The 14,225-nt window shown below is 38.2% G+C and overlaps 2 protein-coding genes across 2 annotated transcripts in view; both read right to left on the reverse strand.

Moving 5' to 3' along the window:
• Positions 1-14,225, reverse strand: part of ENPP3 (ectonucleotide pyrophosphatase/phosphodiesterase 3) — a 286,041-nt gene that overhangs the window by 86,803 nt on the left and 185,013 nt on the right. The gene's annotated exons all lie outside the window — the stretch shown is intronic.
• ENPP1 (ectonucleotide pyrophosphatase/phosphodiesterase 1) overlaps positions 1-14,225 on the reverse strand; it is an 86,112-nt gene that overhangs the window by 41,199 nt on the left and 30,688 nt on the right. The window contains exons 2-5 of the mRNA XM_039467772.2: positions 5,318-5,390; positions 2,821-2,937; positions 1,657-1,782; positions 396-456 (exon numbers count right to left, since the gene is read on the reverse strand). Coding sequence (XP_039323706.1) covers positions 396-456; positions 1,657-1,782; positions 2,821-2,937; positions 5,318-5,390 — 377 coding nt within the window. The remainder of the gene's footprint in view (positions 1-395; positions 457-1,656; positions 1,783-2,820; positions 2,938-5,317; positions 5,391-14,225) is intronic.

Consider the following 14,225-nt stretch of genomic DNA (forward strand, 5'->3'; position numbering starts at 1 on the left):
AGGGATAACTCCATAATCATCTCTGTGCCATCATTGCCAAATACAAGATCAAGCTAAAAATACAGGTTGGGTATCCCAAATCTGAAAATCTGTGAAATCTCAAATGCTTCCAAATCCAAAACTTTTGAACACTGACATGATGTTTAAAGGAAATGCTCACTGGAGCATTTGGGATTTTCAGATTTGAGATGCTCAAACTGACATAACACAAATATCCCAAAATCCAAAAACATCCAAAATCCAGAACAGTTCTCATACCACATATTTTAGATAAAGGATACTCAACCTGTAATGTGTAATAAACCAGTGATTTTATTATCTTAATTTGGAAAGAGAAAGAAATGATATTTTACTCCTAAAAAAGAAGCAATTAATACCTCAGAATATAATCTTACCCTGCTGGGCACTGTGGCTCATTAATGTTCTCACATGGTTCTTCTACCCAACTTTTCTCACCTAGAATATTTTCAAGAAAATAAAATGAATTGAACACATTTCACATAATAACAATTATGATGCTTGTGAGACACATTAAGATGGATTCCAAAAACAAAGTACGTGAACAGGTCGATAGATAACATGGGAAATGACTCTAGACGCGTATAGTCAATGAAGAGAATTATTCTGTTTCAAAAAAAGAGTTAGTTGATATCAGGAATTAAAAATGGATAAATAATTGTAAGACTGAAACACACTACTGTATTTGTGAGAACTTAAAGGTATCGTTTTCAATTTCAAATTCTTATTATTTTCAGCCAGAATTTACAACCCTCTCCTTTTATCCACTCATCAAAATCCTTGGTATTTTTTTTTTTTTTGAGACGGAGTTTCGCTCTTGTTAGCCAGGCTGGAGTGCAATGGCGCAATCTCGGCTCACCACAACCTCCGCCTGGGCTCAGGCAGTTCTCCTGCCTCAGCTGGGATTACAGGCACGCGCCACCATGCCCAGCTAATTTTTTGTATTTTTAGTAGAGACGGGGTTTCACCATGTTGACCAGGATGGTCTTGATCTTTCGATCTCATGATCCACCCGCCTCGGCCTCCCAAAGTGCTGGGATTACAGGCTTGAGCCACCGCGCCCGGCGTAAATCCTTGGTATTTTAACGTCTTAGTTCTCTCTCATATAGAGTCAGGTTCTGTCAAGAAATTTGAAAAAAAAAAAAAATCATAATAATACCTGGACAAGCATCATAATAGCATCACCTTACAAAGTGCCCTTGAATCTTTCTAAATAATTTCACATCAACTCTCTAAATGCATAGCAGACAGTGTCCCCATTTACTAGGAGGGAAGCTGGGACATAGAAGTCAGCCAGGACTGTAAGAGTGATCTTTCCACAAATAAAGCCTTAAGTATGCTGTTATTATCAAAATAACATAAGGCAGGAGAATGAATGGCTATAGATAAAATAAGATTGGCCATGTGTCCATAATAATAATCATTAAGCTGAGTGATGGGTACAGTGGTCATCACATACTCTCTCTCCCCATGTATATATTTAAAAGTTTCTTTAATAAAAAGTTTCAAAAGTATTTTTTTCAGCTAATATAGTTGGCTAATAACCGTGACTCTTAATATAAAAGATAACACCTATGTAAAACCCAGCTAAGATGTTGGAAGATGCCAGCCTGCTGCAGAACCCAGTGAGCACCTGACCTTGACACACAGAGCTGTAGTTGATGCAGCAGTCACCCTGGTCCTTGCAGTCATCCGAACAGGCACAGAGGCTTCTGGTCAACCTTTTCTCACCACACCTGAATTTGTTGCAAGTCCATATATGTTCTAGAAAAAACAACAGCGAAATGTGGTTCATGTCTAAAATTCAACATGTCCGAGTGAACACAGAATTGCTGTCCTCCTGAGTATGATCCATGAGCAACAATGAACGATTTCACAGCTCTAAATCACTCACAGAATCTGCCACTACCAGGGCCACTCTGAACTAATGGGGTAAAACATGTAGGAAACAATTACTATTATTTCATTAAAACTCCAGAATTTTGTTATTTTCAAATTTAGACACACCTTATCATTATACAATTCATATGTAGACTTGGCTTCTTCCACCTGCTAAAATTTAATCTAGGTCTAACTCTCAGGCCAAGGTAAGAGGATTGCTTGAGGCCAGGAGTTTGAGATCAACCTCGGCAAGGTAGTGAGACCTCATCTCTACAAAAATTTTTAAAATTAGCTGGGCACAGTGGTGCGAGCCTGTAGTTTCAGCTACTTGGGAGGCTGAGGCAGGAGGATCTCTTCAGCCCAGAAGTTCAAGGTTGCAATGAGCCATGACTGAGCAACTGCTCTCCAGCCTGGGTGACAGAACAAGTCCTTGTCTTTAAAAAATAAAAACGAATGAAAAATAAATAAATCTGTCTCATTTAAATATTATTCCATGTTATATACAGAGAAGTCAAAATCTAACTGAGAAAATTCTCAAATTCTGATAGTTGTATTTTTAAAAGTATAGATGGTCATATAAGATCTCTTGCTGTCAGAGAACCATAATGAAAATATTTCTATATTCAAGCAGGCTTTTAGAATTTAAGTGCAAATTAGACTACAAAGGCTTACAGCATACATTAAAAACAGGCAAAGTTTTGCTATCTATAAAATGTTTAACAAAGAAATTATATAAATTTTTCTCTCAAGGAACTGTTGAAAGAAAATATAAAAGCTAACGTCAAAATATGTACGTATGCTAAACTAAAAAAAAAAAAAAAAAAAAAAAAAAACAAAAAAAAAACACATACCTGCAAGACAGAACTTTTCTTGATCTTTTTCTAATGACCATAACTCCATTTTTTCCCTGCACATCCATACCTGGTTCTATACACGTCTCCTGGTAATCTAAACAGCAGTTTCCAAGCTCAACACAGGCAGCATCACAGCGACAGTTCCCAAATGTTCTCTCAAAACAGCGACCTTTGCAACTTTTAACTGAAAATATTGAACAGTAAATTAGATGTTTCTAATCATTATATAATTCGAAACAAACATCAACTAATACAACTAAATTAGGTGTACATTAGGTTCAAATACCGCTTTAGAAAATACAGATGGGGTAACAAAGGGACCCAAAAATCTTTTCACAAATACACACAAAAAGCGATACAAACAGAAAGTAACCTTATGTACCCAGTTTGTGATTTTTATCTCCTGATGTAGGAAAGAAAGATCATTATTATAAACCTTTCTGGGTCTGAGAAGACTTAAATATCTATGGTATGATAAAGTCAGAATAAAGCCGACGTCCCCAGACTTTTTACACAGGGGGCCAGTTCACTGTCCCTCAGACAGTTGGAGGGCCGCCACATACTGTGCTCCTCTCACTGACCACCAGTGAAAGAGGTGCCCCTTCCTGAAGTGCGGCGGGGGGCCAGATAAATGGCCTCAGGGGGCCGCATGCGGCCCGCGGGCCGTAGTTTGGGGACGCCTGGAATAAAGGCTTGTTCTGAATATTTTATGCTATGAAAAAGTTAGCTTAAGCAGGCACGAGGTTCCCTAAAATTTCAAAATGTGAGAAAAGAATTTTTTTAGAAGTGATTACAAATATTTTAGAAAGGGACAGATGACCTAGCCTGCCTCACTCTCAATCTTGGTGTAAAGAAGCAGTGGGTTTGCCAGGACATTCTCCTTGGCAGTGATCTTCCCTCCCTGACCTAAAACACCCATTTCACCTTTAGATTCAGCCTGGCTCCCTCTAAAAAGCTTTCCTAACTCCCCAGCTAGGCCTGATTTCCATTTTTTAAAGCTCATATAAAACCTGGTCCTTCCCCTCAATCACTTAATTCCACTTGTAACTAGCTTATTTGGTTACTATCCCAGTTAGACAGCAAACAAAGGCCACATCTGGCTTTTGGCCCGCATATTGTAGCCCTAATACCCAGCCAGGTGCACGTCATATAGCTAAAAGAATAAATGGCAGACATGGGAGGAAAATACTTCTCATGACAAACAACAATTTTACTGTTGAAGTTCATCACTAGATACTTTAATAAATCAGGTTTCAGTGAAGTCCTAGAAAACTAGGACAGTGAGAAGAAGAAGAAAAAATGGAGCACATGGAAAATAATGGACATCTAACCACAAAAAAGAAATAATCTTAGTTCTTGACTTTAATGGTGTTCTGACCCAAAGACACTGGCATGGAATTTAACTCTCACTTGATACTGGGAAATCAGGCAATTTTAAGAAGATGAAGTAACAGTAATAATTTCTAGTGTCAGAAATATGAACTTTCCTGACCTGGAGTGGGGGTCAAGAAAGGCTATTAGAATAACAGCTATTATTTGCAGCTCATTAATATGTACCTAATAATTTTTAAAAACATAATGCATGCTTTGTTGGGCTTGGATTAAAACTGCTATTTTTGAATCCTTCATTTGTTTGTGTCAACTTGGAATTAAATCACTTCATGCTAAAAGATGACATATATAAACACTAAAGTCTGTAACTTTCTACTTTGGTTAAACTTAGGTAAGTATGTTCTGACTAGTTTACTGATTGAATACATAAAATTACTACCTTTCAACAGTACATGATAGCTTAATAACCACTAATTTAAAAGAATTAATATTACAACCACAGAATAGCCAAGCAGAAGAATCTGTTCACTTTTCCAAACTGAATTCTCTAGGATGACCATCAATGATTTTATTGTGAGGGGATGGGGGGAGGGACTACGTCAAAGACAAAATAATAACCACTACAATTTACTGTGATCCGGTTGAATTATTTATTGTAATTTTGTCAATGCTGGATAGATTTCCGCAACTGATGGAAAGAAAAAACTATACATTTAGAAGTTTAAAAAATATCACTATAGCTTTCCAATAACTAATATCTGCAATTTAAAAAACCTTGAAAGCACATACTGATAACTTTCTAGTTGCCCAGGGGTAATAACTGGTCACCTAGTAACCTACAGGGCTGCTTCAGCAACTAACTCATTAGGGGAAAAGAAAGGTAAAGAATGTCCTCCAAGTCCCTGAAGGAAGTCAGGGAGCGACGGCTCCAGGGCTACAGCATCTGAATACCAGGCCATGTCAGCTTATTCATTTTTAATTTTTTTTTATTATTTCAAGATGTTTGTTGGTTGGTCACAGCCCCTCCTCCTTGTTTTGTGATAATGGTTCATAAGTTTTGTAGGTAGAATTTTATATGGCTAATATAAAAGCTTCAAGAAGGCTCAAACCAGCATTGAATTTACAGTATCTATGGAGTACCCATAGGAAGAGCAGATAATGTTTACTTCAGTCACATTCTTAATAAGGCTGTGCACACACACACACACACACACACACGCACGATTAATTACCTTCTTTGGCACAGCTTGGTTTCAGCCCAAATATACAACCAAGTATTGTTGTTAACACACATACTGACAATACCTATAGGGAGAAAAGAGAAAATTATATGTTTTTTTTTTTAAATATTTTATTTATTTTATATTTTTAGAGATAGAGTCTTACTCTGTTGTCCAGGCTAGGGTACAGTGGCACAATCATAGTTCACTGTAACCCTGAACCCCTGGCATCAAGTGATCTTCCGGACTCAGCCTTGCAAAATGCTGGGATTATACGCAAGAGCCACTATGCCTGGCCTTATATAGTTTCAAAATCCTTCTATTTCTCTAAATGTTTTATTGCTTTAAATGCTTCTAAACTTGTTGGTGCTGTTCTTTTTTCCAGTCTGGGTGTTAGTCACGTAGATGTGTTCACTTTTTGAAAATTCCAATTATACACTTGTGATTTGTGTACATTCTTGAAAGTATTTTATACTTCAATAAGAAGTTTTCTCAAATGTCAACCAACCATTCTAAACCATCCAATGTTAATGTAATTAGAAACTCTCCCAGTTAGTATAAATAAATTAGTCAGAAAAATTATAATTAAGAGAAAGATAGGGAAAATCCTATTTAGAGTCTGAATTTCCTATTTATTAATCCATTAAAGGCAATATATGAGACTATTATTATATGCCTCTTTTAACAGTTCTACACAAACCCAAACATAACATCCTCACATGTACTGTGGCACCTGTGGGAACAAGACCAGAAGGGGGTCAGTTGACAACCTCCCAGACCAAGTGGTCAACAAACTAGTTGTGTGATTTCAGACAAGACACTTCAGCTTTCCAGACACCAGTTTATTCATCTATAAAATTTAAGGGTTGGACTACATGATCTCTAAATATCTTTCCAGTGCTAACACTTTGCCACTTTCTCATTCTCCCTCTTCTGGCCTTTGACATTTTAAAATAAATGGACACATGCTACAACCCCAAAGAACCATGCCAGAACTTCTGTGAGTTAGAAGACAAAGGAGTGGAATAACCCACAAAACACTCCTCAATTTTTTTTAGTGGGACAAGTTTCCTTGAAAGCTCCCTGGAATGTCAGATTACAAGGCACTTCAATAAAATATTAATTGAGTACCAATGATGTGCAAAGACTGTTACACACTGATGGAAAAAATAAGAGCTAGCTCAAGGAGTTTCTATTTGGGTCAGAGAAGTTAAAAACAGCAGCATCAGTGGCCCATATTTGGTAGACCCTACAAACCAGCTGCAAAGTTCTACAGTTGTTTAAAGAAGGAGAAAGGTTGGGGTGGCTGGGGAGAGGGAGATCACAAACCATTTCCTGGAGCAAGCCCTTAGCATAGCTCTGAATGGGGGAAAATGATGTTGCCAGGCAGAATTGGAAGAAGGGATGAGAGGACAAAACACGGCAAGTTTCTAGGAGAAAGTGCAGCATAAAGAAGGCTTCCAAGAAGGCAGGCATGTGGAAGGTGGCCGATGAATAATGAGCAGCCTATCCTAGCTGGAACCAAGAAAACGCAAAGGGGAATGGACGACGGGTGGAAGTATGGAAAGCCGTTGTAGCATTTTTGAAAAGGTAAGTTGAAGAGATCATAGAGACGGGAGGAATGGGTGAATAGCACCAAGTGGATGGTGGGTGGAGGCTTTTGAGACAGGAGGAATGGGTGAATAGGACCAAGTGGATGACAGGTGGAGGCTTCTATGAATTCATTCCATCAAATGAAGAATATCAAGCACTGACAACATACTGGAAACATGCCATCTGCTCTCAAGGTGCCTACTGTCAAGTGACTGCAGAGACTTAAGAGGAAGTGAATTGTAAGAAAAATGAGGCAGCAGTTCTAACTTGCTTCAAAATAAAATGGATAAAGGAAAGGAAAGCAAGCATTTGCAAAAGGTTAGCCTTTTTTTAAGGATACAGAAACATGTGTTTTTGTTCATTAAACAAGAAACAAGGAGGTATCAGAGGAAGAGCTTGAACAAGTAAGTTAACATGGGCAAATAAGCAGAACAAGGTATCAGAAGAGAACAGTACGGATTTTCCTAAACCTCTGATGGTGGTATAAACTGACACTGAGGGAGGAGACCCTTAATTACCCTTAAGCATCTAAGACCATCCCCCGCTTGACTTCCACACTGCATTTCAATAGAAGTAAAGGCTGGCAGACTGGGCCACCCTAATCACCCTCCTATAGCTGGCAGGCATGGTGTGGAGGAATCTTTCTGGAAGGCATTGTTTACTTACACAGGCTCAAACCCCCAACTAAGTCACTATACCCCAAGCCTACTCCTAAGCCCAAGACACTTTCACATGTAAATTCTAGAGTTATAAGACCAAGACTCTTTCACATGCAATTTCTAAAACTGTAAACCCAAGACCCTTTCACGTGTAATATCTAGAATTATAAGCCTATATAAAGGCAGAGGTTTCCTTTGTTGAACGAGCTTGGCTGTTAGGCAACTATGTCACCTTGCTCCCGGCCGAATAAATCACCCCTTCCTTCCCAGTCAGGTGTTTGAGAGGTCTGTTTCTCGAGGCTGCTCCTGTTACAACACAACTCTATGAAAAGATAATGTCTAAAAATGTCCATCAAAAACACCAGGCGAGTTGGCTCATGCCTGTAATCCCAGCATTCTGGGAGGCTGAAGGAGGTGGATCACTTGAGGCCAGAAGTTTGAGACCAGCCTGGTCAACATGGTAAAACCCCATCTCTACCAAAAATACGAAAAATTAGCCCAGCATGGTAGTGCCTGCCTATAATCCCAGTTGCTCGGGAGGCTCACACAGGAGAATCACTTGAACCAGGGAGACAGATGTTGCAGTGAGCAGAGATCAGGCCACTACACTCCAGCCCAGTCGACAGAGTGAGACGCTCAAAAAACAAAACAAAACAAAAAACTGTTTTACTGTCAAATATAAATGTATAAGAAAATAAAACACGCGCCAGGTGCGGTGGCTCAAGCCTGTAATCCCAGCACTTTGGGAGGCCGAGGCGGGTGGATCACGAGGTCAAGAGATCGAGACCATCCTGGTCAACATGGTGAAACCCCGTCTCTACTAAAGGTGCAAAAAATTAGTTGGGCATGGTGGCGCGTGCCTGTAATCCCAGCTACTCCGGAGGCTGAGGCAGGAGAATTGCCTGAACCCAGGAGGCGGAGGTTGCGGTGAGCCAAGATCACGCCATTGCACTCCAGCCTGGGTAACAAGAGCGAAACTCCGTCTCAAAAAAAAAAAAAAAAAAAAGAAAAGAAAAGAAAACACAGTAAAACATCTATATTTTGTGTATTATAATTTAAAACTTAAACCATGAAGAATTGAAATTGTATTTATCTGTAAAACTTATTTAGAATAGTCCAAACAGTACTTACCTTCTTCTCATTGTCACATAACTCACAATACAGAGTGAGAATATTTTCTATGCCTTGGAGAATTGTCATATTCCATATTCCTTTCTAAGTTTAGATCAGTTTCCAATGTTTTAATGTAACCTTTACACTTCCAACATTATGAAATGTCTCCAAGAGGAAGTTTTATGCCAGTGTCACTTCCTCTGAGATATCTTCACTCCTTTTCTCACAACTACTCTCCTCATTTCAAAAAATTCAGCTTCACTAGATTTCCGCTGGCTTCATAGCTGGAGTCTATTGCATTATGTAAGTATTAGCATTCCTATGGTTAGCTTTTTCTTCTACAAATCCATTTACATTTGACTTCAATTTCACTTTCAGCCTTCCTACTTTTTCTTTTCTTTCCTATACTTTCATTCTGTATCAGTCCATTCACTTTTTCAGTGATCCACTTTTAGAAAATGTCATTAAGTTCACCTCTGAGACAAAGCAACAACACAACTATATGCTTTGCTGTCTGTGCATGAAATGACTACATGGTAGCTAAGGGCTCTTCACTTGATAAGACTTTGAAAGAAATGATGCAACTGGTAACTGATCAGAATTTGCACTTGCTATTTGCACAGTAATTTGTGGACTGATGAGCTAGCAGCAAAGTTTGTACTTGACGCAATTACTCACAGTTAATATACCTTGGTAAATGAAATTTGAACTATGTTGTTGGGAACTGGTTTTATTTAATAAAACTATGGTAACTAAAATTGTACGTGTCAGAGAATTATGCAAAGATAGTACTGCCTGTACTCTCACAAGGGGGCAAAATAGTAGTCCAAGGGTGTTCATTTCAAAACTGTATTCATACAAAAAACAAACAAACAAACCTAGAAATGACCTAAGCTCATTTTAAGGAAACTGGTTGAACAAGTCATGTTTTACCTATATAATAAAACACTCTCAGGGGGTTGGCCTCAGAGATAGGCATGTCAGAAGACCGAGAGGAAGACACACACACACACACACACACACACACACACACACACACATAAACCACATACACACACAAAACAAACTAAGGTATAACAATAGGAAGCTAGAAACAACTGATGATCAACTTCTTCAATCGTCTTGTCCAAGTAAGAAACATCTGGGTGAGAGTGTGGAAGGAATAGAGGGGACTTAGGGCATCCCATGTGAAAGACAGCAATAAACCAGTGGGGACAATGGAGACTAAGTCAACGAGGGAAGAATAAAGAAACTCTCATGCTCTGGGAAAGCAACTTAATCTGAAATCATGGAATGTAACAAAGCTGAATGGCCTGAAATTCTAGGAGTGGAAGTGGGAAAATGGGGGGAAAAAAAGGTGACATGCCCTGGGAAAGGAAAAGATGGGGAAAACAGAAAACAAAACGGGATGAGAGAATTAAGGCATGAGTGGAACGCTGAAAGGGGCAGGACCAATTGAGTACGGGGATTTGAATAGGAGAACCAGACGAACAGGAAAACTACTACGGAAAAACTAGGTGGTAAGCAAGCATTTAAATGGTAACTATTGGTTTAAAATATACATGGTTTATATACAGCTCTTTATCCTCTTGTTAAGTAGCCAAAGACACATGCTGACTATTAAAAATCACCTCTTTATTGTTAAAAAGAAGTTCTTAGATTTACCTTTCATAAGATGAGGCATAGCACAGAACCGAAATAAAAGTATGATGATAGAAATGATCATTTCTCATTTATAGTCACATCCATAAAAGACAAAATTTAGAATATCTACTACTCTGTTACAAAATACCTAATCAGAATGATTTTTAGTAGGAAATTTCCCTACTAAATTTTCAGAGTTGTGAAATCTAATTCAGTTTGAATTTTCTTCTCAAAGCAGTTTAATTAATCAATGTCATAATCTACCATCCATTTTAATCTCCATAACAATCTAGGTATTTTTCAAATTTTAATATCTTCCAAGCAACCATAGAAAACATCTTATCTTAGAAAACAAGAAACTGGGAGACAGAAAATAAAAGCAAAGTTTTTGAAATATTTGGAATTTCCTGCTTGCTTAGTTAACTAAGTAATTAGCTCTTAGACATTTAGTGAGTCAAAAGAAAGTTAAAAAAAAATTCTTTTTCCTCACCAATTTCCTCAAATACAATGGCATTATCTTTCTGTAGTAGGCATTCATTGAAGTATGAGCGTCTGTTGTGTGCAGTCCCTGTGCTAAAGACCAGAGATAAAAAGAAAATAACTCCTACGCTTACAGAGGAACAAAGGAAATTGGGTGGTGAGAATATTAAAATGAACGATTGCAATGGATGTTGGTAGAAACGTAAAAAATATTAGCATACTAACAACACAGTGGAAAGCAGAAAAGAAGAGAAGGGTTTCAAACGGCTTTACAAAGAGAGATTTGGAAAAATAGGGACCTTCCCTCTAACAATAAACAAAGGTTTGAGTATCCGCAAGATACAATGTATTTACATTCTGTGGTGAAATACAAAAACAAACAAAAAAAAAACAAAAAAAATTAATTTGTGCTGAAATCCTAATGTCAGAGTTTATAAATCTAATAGAGTCAACAGCTCTGAAATGAGGCCATAGGTTGATGATAAAGATATGACATAGTTAGAAGTAACCTAAGAACGACACAGTGGTGAACGTATACTCCATGGTGCTTCATGCAAAGCCACGGAGATAGGGAAGACAACACCAGCCTGGGAAAAAGAAAATAACAACAATCATGGCTGTCACTTCTCTAGTAATTCCTATGTGCCCGGTACTTTTCTCAGAGTTTTATATTAAATCATTTAATCCACACTATAACATCACAAGATAGATTATGATTAACACAGTTTAAGGAAGCTGCGCTACAGAGGTTAGTAAATTGCCAATGACTTAGCAGCTTCATAAGCATCTGTGGCAATATTTGAACATAGGCAGGCAGAGGGTAAAGGAGGGATGTAGGAGGGGGAAAGCAAAGGGGAGAGAATAAAAGAGTCCTGAGGTAACCTGGGGGCAGTAGGTGGAGTGTGTTCAGGCATTGAAACATGAAAGTGACAGGACTGGATTTAGGAATCCCAGAAGGATCCCTTGGGATCATTGTGGAAGGCTGTGCTATGAGTCCAATGGGCAATGAGGCCTTGGACTTGCCAGCCCCTCTTCACCCAGGAGATGCCACCACCGTGTTTCTCCAGGTCTTTCTTCACCCCTTGTTATTGCAGCCCTTACCATGCCCTGTAAGATTTGTCTGTCTCTGACTAGACTGTGAGTTCCCGAGAGGCATGGACTTATTTACTCACTGCTGTGTTTTCCATGTCTAGTATGGTGCCTTGCACAAAGCAAACATTACCAAATAATTGTTAAACTGAAAATCAGCAAGCTGTGATTTATTAAACATAATTGGGGAGAAACCATAAATCCCCTAATTTTCCTCATCTGAGCTGACAAAGTCAGTTTGTTAAGTGTCATTGTGTCTGCTTTACATAAAGGAAACCTACAAGAAATATGCACACAAAAAATTTTTTAACAAATGGGAGATTGCTGGATGTGGTATTCCAATGCGACAATGGAACAAAAATGTCAATTGAAATTAATTAGCTGACTACATTGCCTATCAGTCCTCCGACCTTTGACCAAAGTTTCATGCTTTCTGAAAAAGAACTGTGAGAATTCAGACCAGCGTGATACTGGGAGTCTTCACAGGATTACATTTGCTGGCGGATGGGAATTTGATCCTATTGAGTAAATCCAGTGCCAAGAAACTTCTACAAGAGTCAAAGGGAGACTCAAAGACAACACATTCCTGAAGAACTTTCATGCATTACAAAAGCTCAAAGCAGAAGTTAGAATCTCTTCTAAAAAAAAAAGTTTCTAAGTTCACTCAAGCAGTTGTTCATGCATGCTTGGTCTCATGCACTCAGTATTTTAGTTATGCTAGACTTACCTGAAGAAGAAGATCCTCCAAAACTGCAGTGAAATTTGATGTGAAGCCATTGATACAACAAGTCACATGAAAATCAGGAAAAGAGACATCTAGCACTGAGAAGCACGTCACGCAGAGACAAATCTCACAATCTCTCAGCGAAACACTAAAACTGAAGGAATTGGCATCTGCCTGGTAAAAACAGCTTCAGGTTCAAAATGACTGGTTCAAATACCACCTATCAACTCAGTTGTTCAGCACTGAACAAATATTTCTTGAGACCCTACTACATCTCAAGCACTGATCCAGTGTTGGAGGTACACCTGTGCACAAAATCACTGCAGTGCTCTCAGGGGGGCTTGCATTCTTCTGACTTCTAGACAACCAGCAGCTGTGAAAGTAGGGCATGTTTCAAATCCTCACTAAGCCTCATTTTAAAATCTATGAAGTGGTGCTAATACCCACCTCAGAAAGTTGGCAGAAGCCTTGGGCAGAATGTAAAAAATGCCTAGACTGGCGACAGGGGCACAGGGTTACTGAATAAATGATAGTTCCTACCAGAAATATCCAATCACTGAAAGGACTGAACCCACTATAGATTCTTCCAAAGGGACAGTGCAACTTTACCAATGTTTGCCAACTTCAGGACAGACTATTTCCTATTTTTTTAAATGCCATAAAGGAGTGCATTAACATTTTTCTCTCATCTTTTGTTTTAGTTCTATGGTGATCTGTTTCAACAGTAGCCGAAGACCATGCAGTGGCAAAGAAATCTGTCCAAAAGACAGAATTCAGTGAGAAGAAATACAGCACATTATTTTGCAGGAAATGATGGTACTAGACATTTTAGTTATGTGTATACAGTGGCCTTCCAGCCGATGCTACTGAAAAGGAGATCCATGTAAACACGAATTTGTATTACTATACTAAAGATTTCTACCGATACATATCTATCTGTACATTTAATATATTGCAGCCTTAGACAGATTCAAGCATTTTGGGTACAAGTAGCTATAGAAAATTCCTAAAACAAATGCCATAAAACATCTACAGTATTTGGCTCAAAAATTATGCTTCTGGGAGTTTATACTGAGGTTAAGAAAGTATGTACAAATATTTAGATGTAAATATATACATCACAGTACTATTTATGAGAAAAACAGACACACACATAATGTCCAAGAGTAGGAAAATACCTAAAGAAAATATAGACCATTTATATAACAGACTGTTATACAGTTATTAACAGTGATGATTTAGAAGATTTAATAAGATGGGAAAATGACACATTATTGAGTACAAATAACAGATTATAAAACAGAATGGGTAATATGGTCCCAATTTTTGGTTATACATGAATCTACAGTTGATGGATTGGCTTACAAGTTATTTTGTCATCTTCTTAGTGTTTATATTTATTTTCCAACGTTTCTACAGTGGACCCATGTACTCTTGGAATCAGTACACAAGACAACCACAGGGCTAGTGTGGGTATTAGTGACCCAGAATAAACTCTTCCTCATTCTGGCATTTTAGGGTTTCTCAGCATAACAGTAAGCTCCTTCTCTTCCTATTTACCTTAAGCAAACTCCAATAAACAAATTCTGCCGGAATATTCAACAAATTCTGCTCCATG

The sequence above is a fragment of the Saimiri boliviensis genome, chromosome 4 (genome assembly GCF_048565385.1).
Source record: "Saimiri boliviensis isolate mSaiBol1 chromosome 4, mSaiBol1.pri, whole genome shotgun sequence".
Lineage (NCBI taxonomy): Eukaryota > Metazoa > Chordata > Mammalia > Primates > Cebidae > Saimiri > Saimiri boliviensis.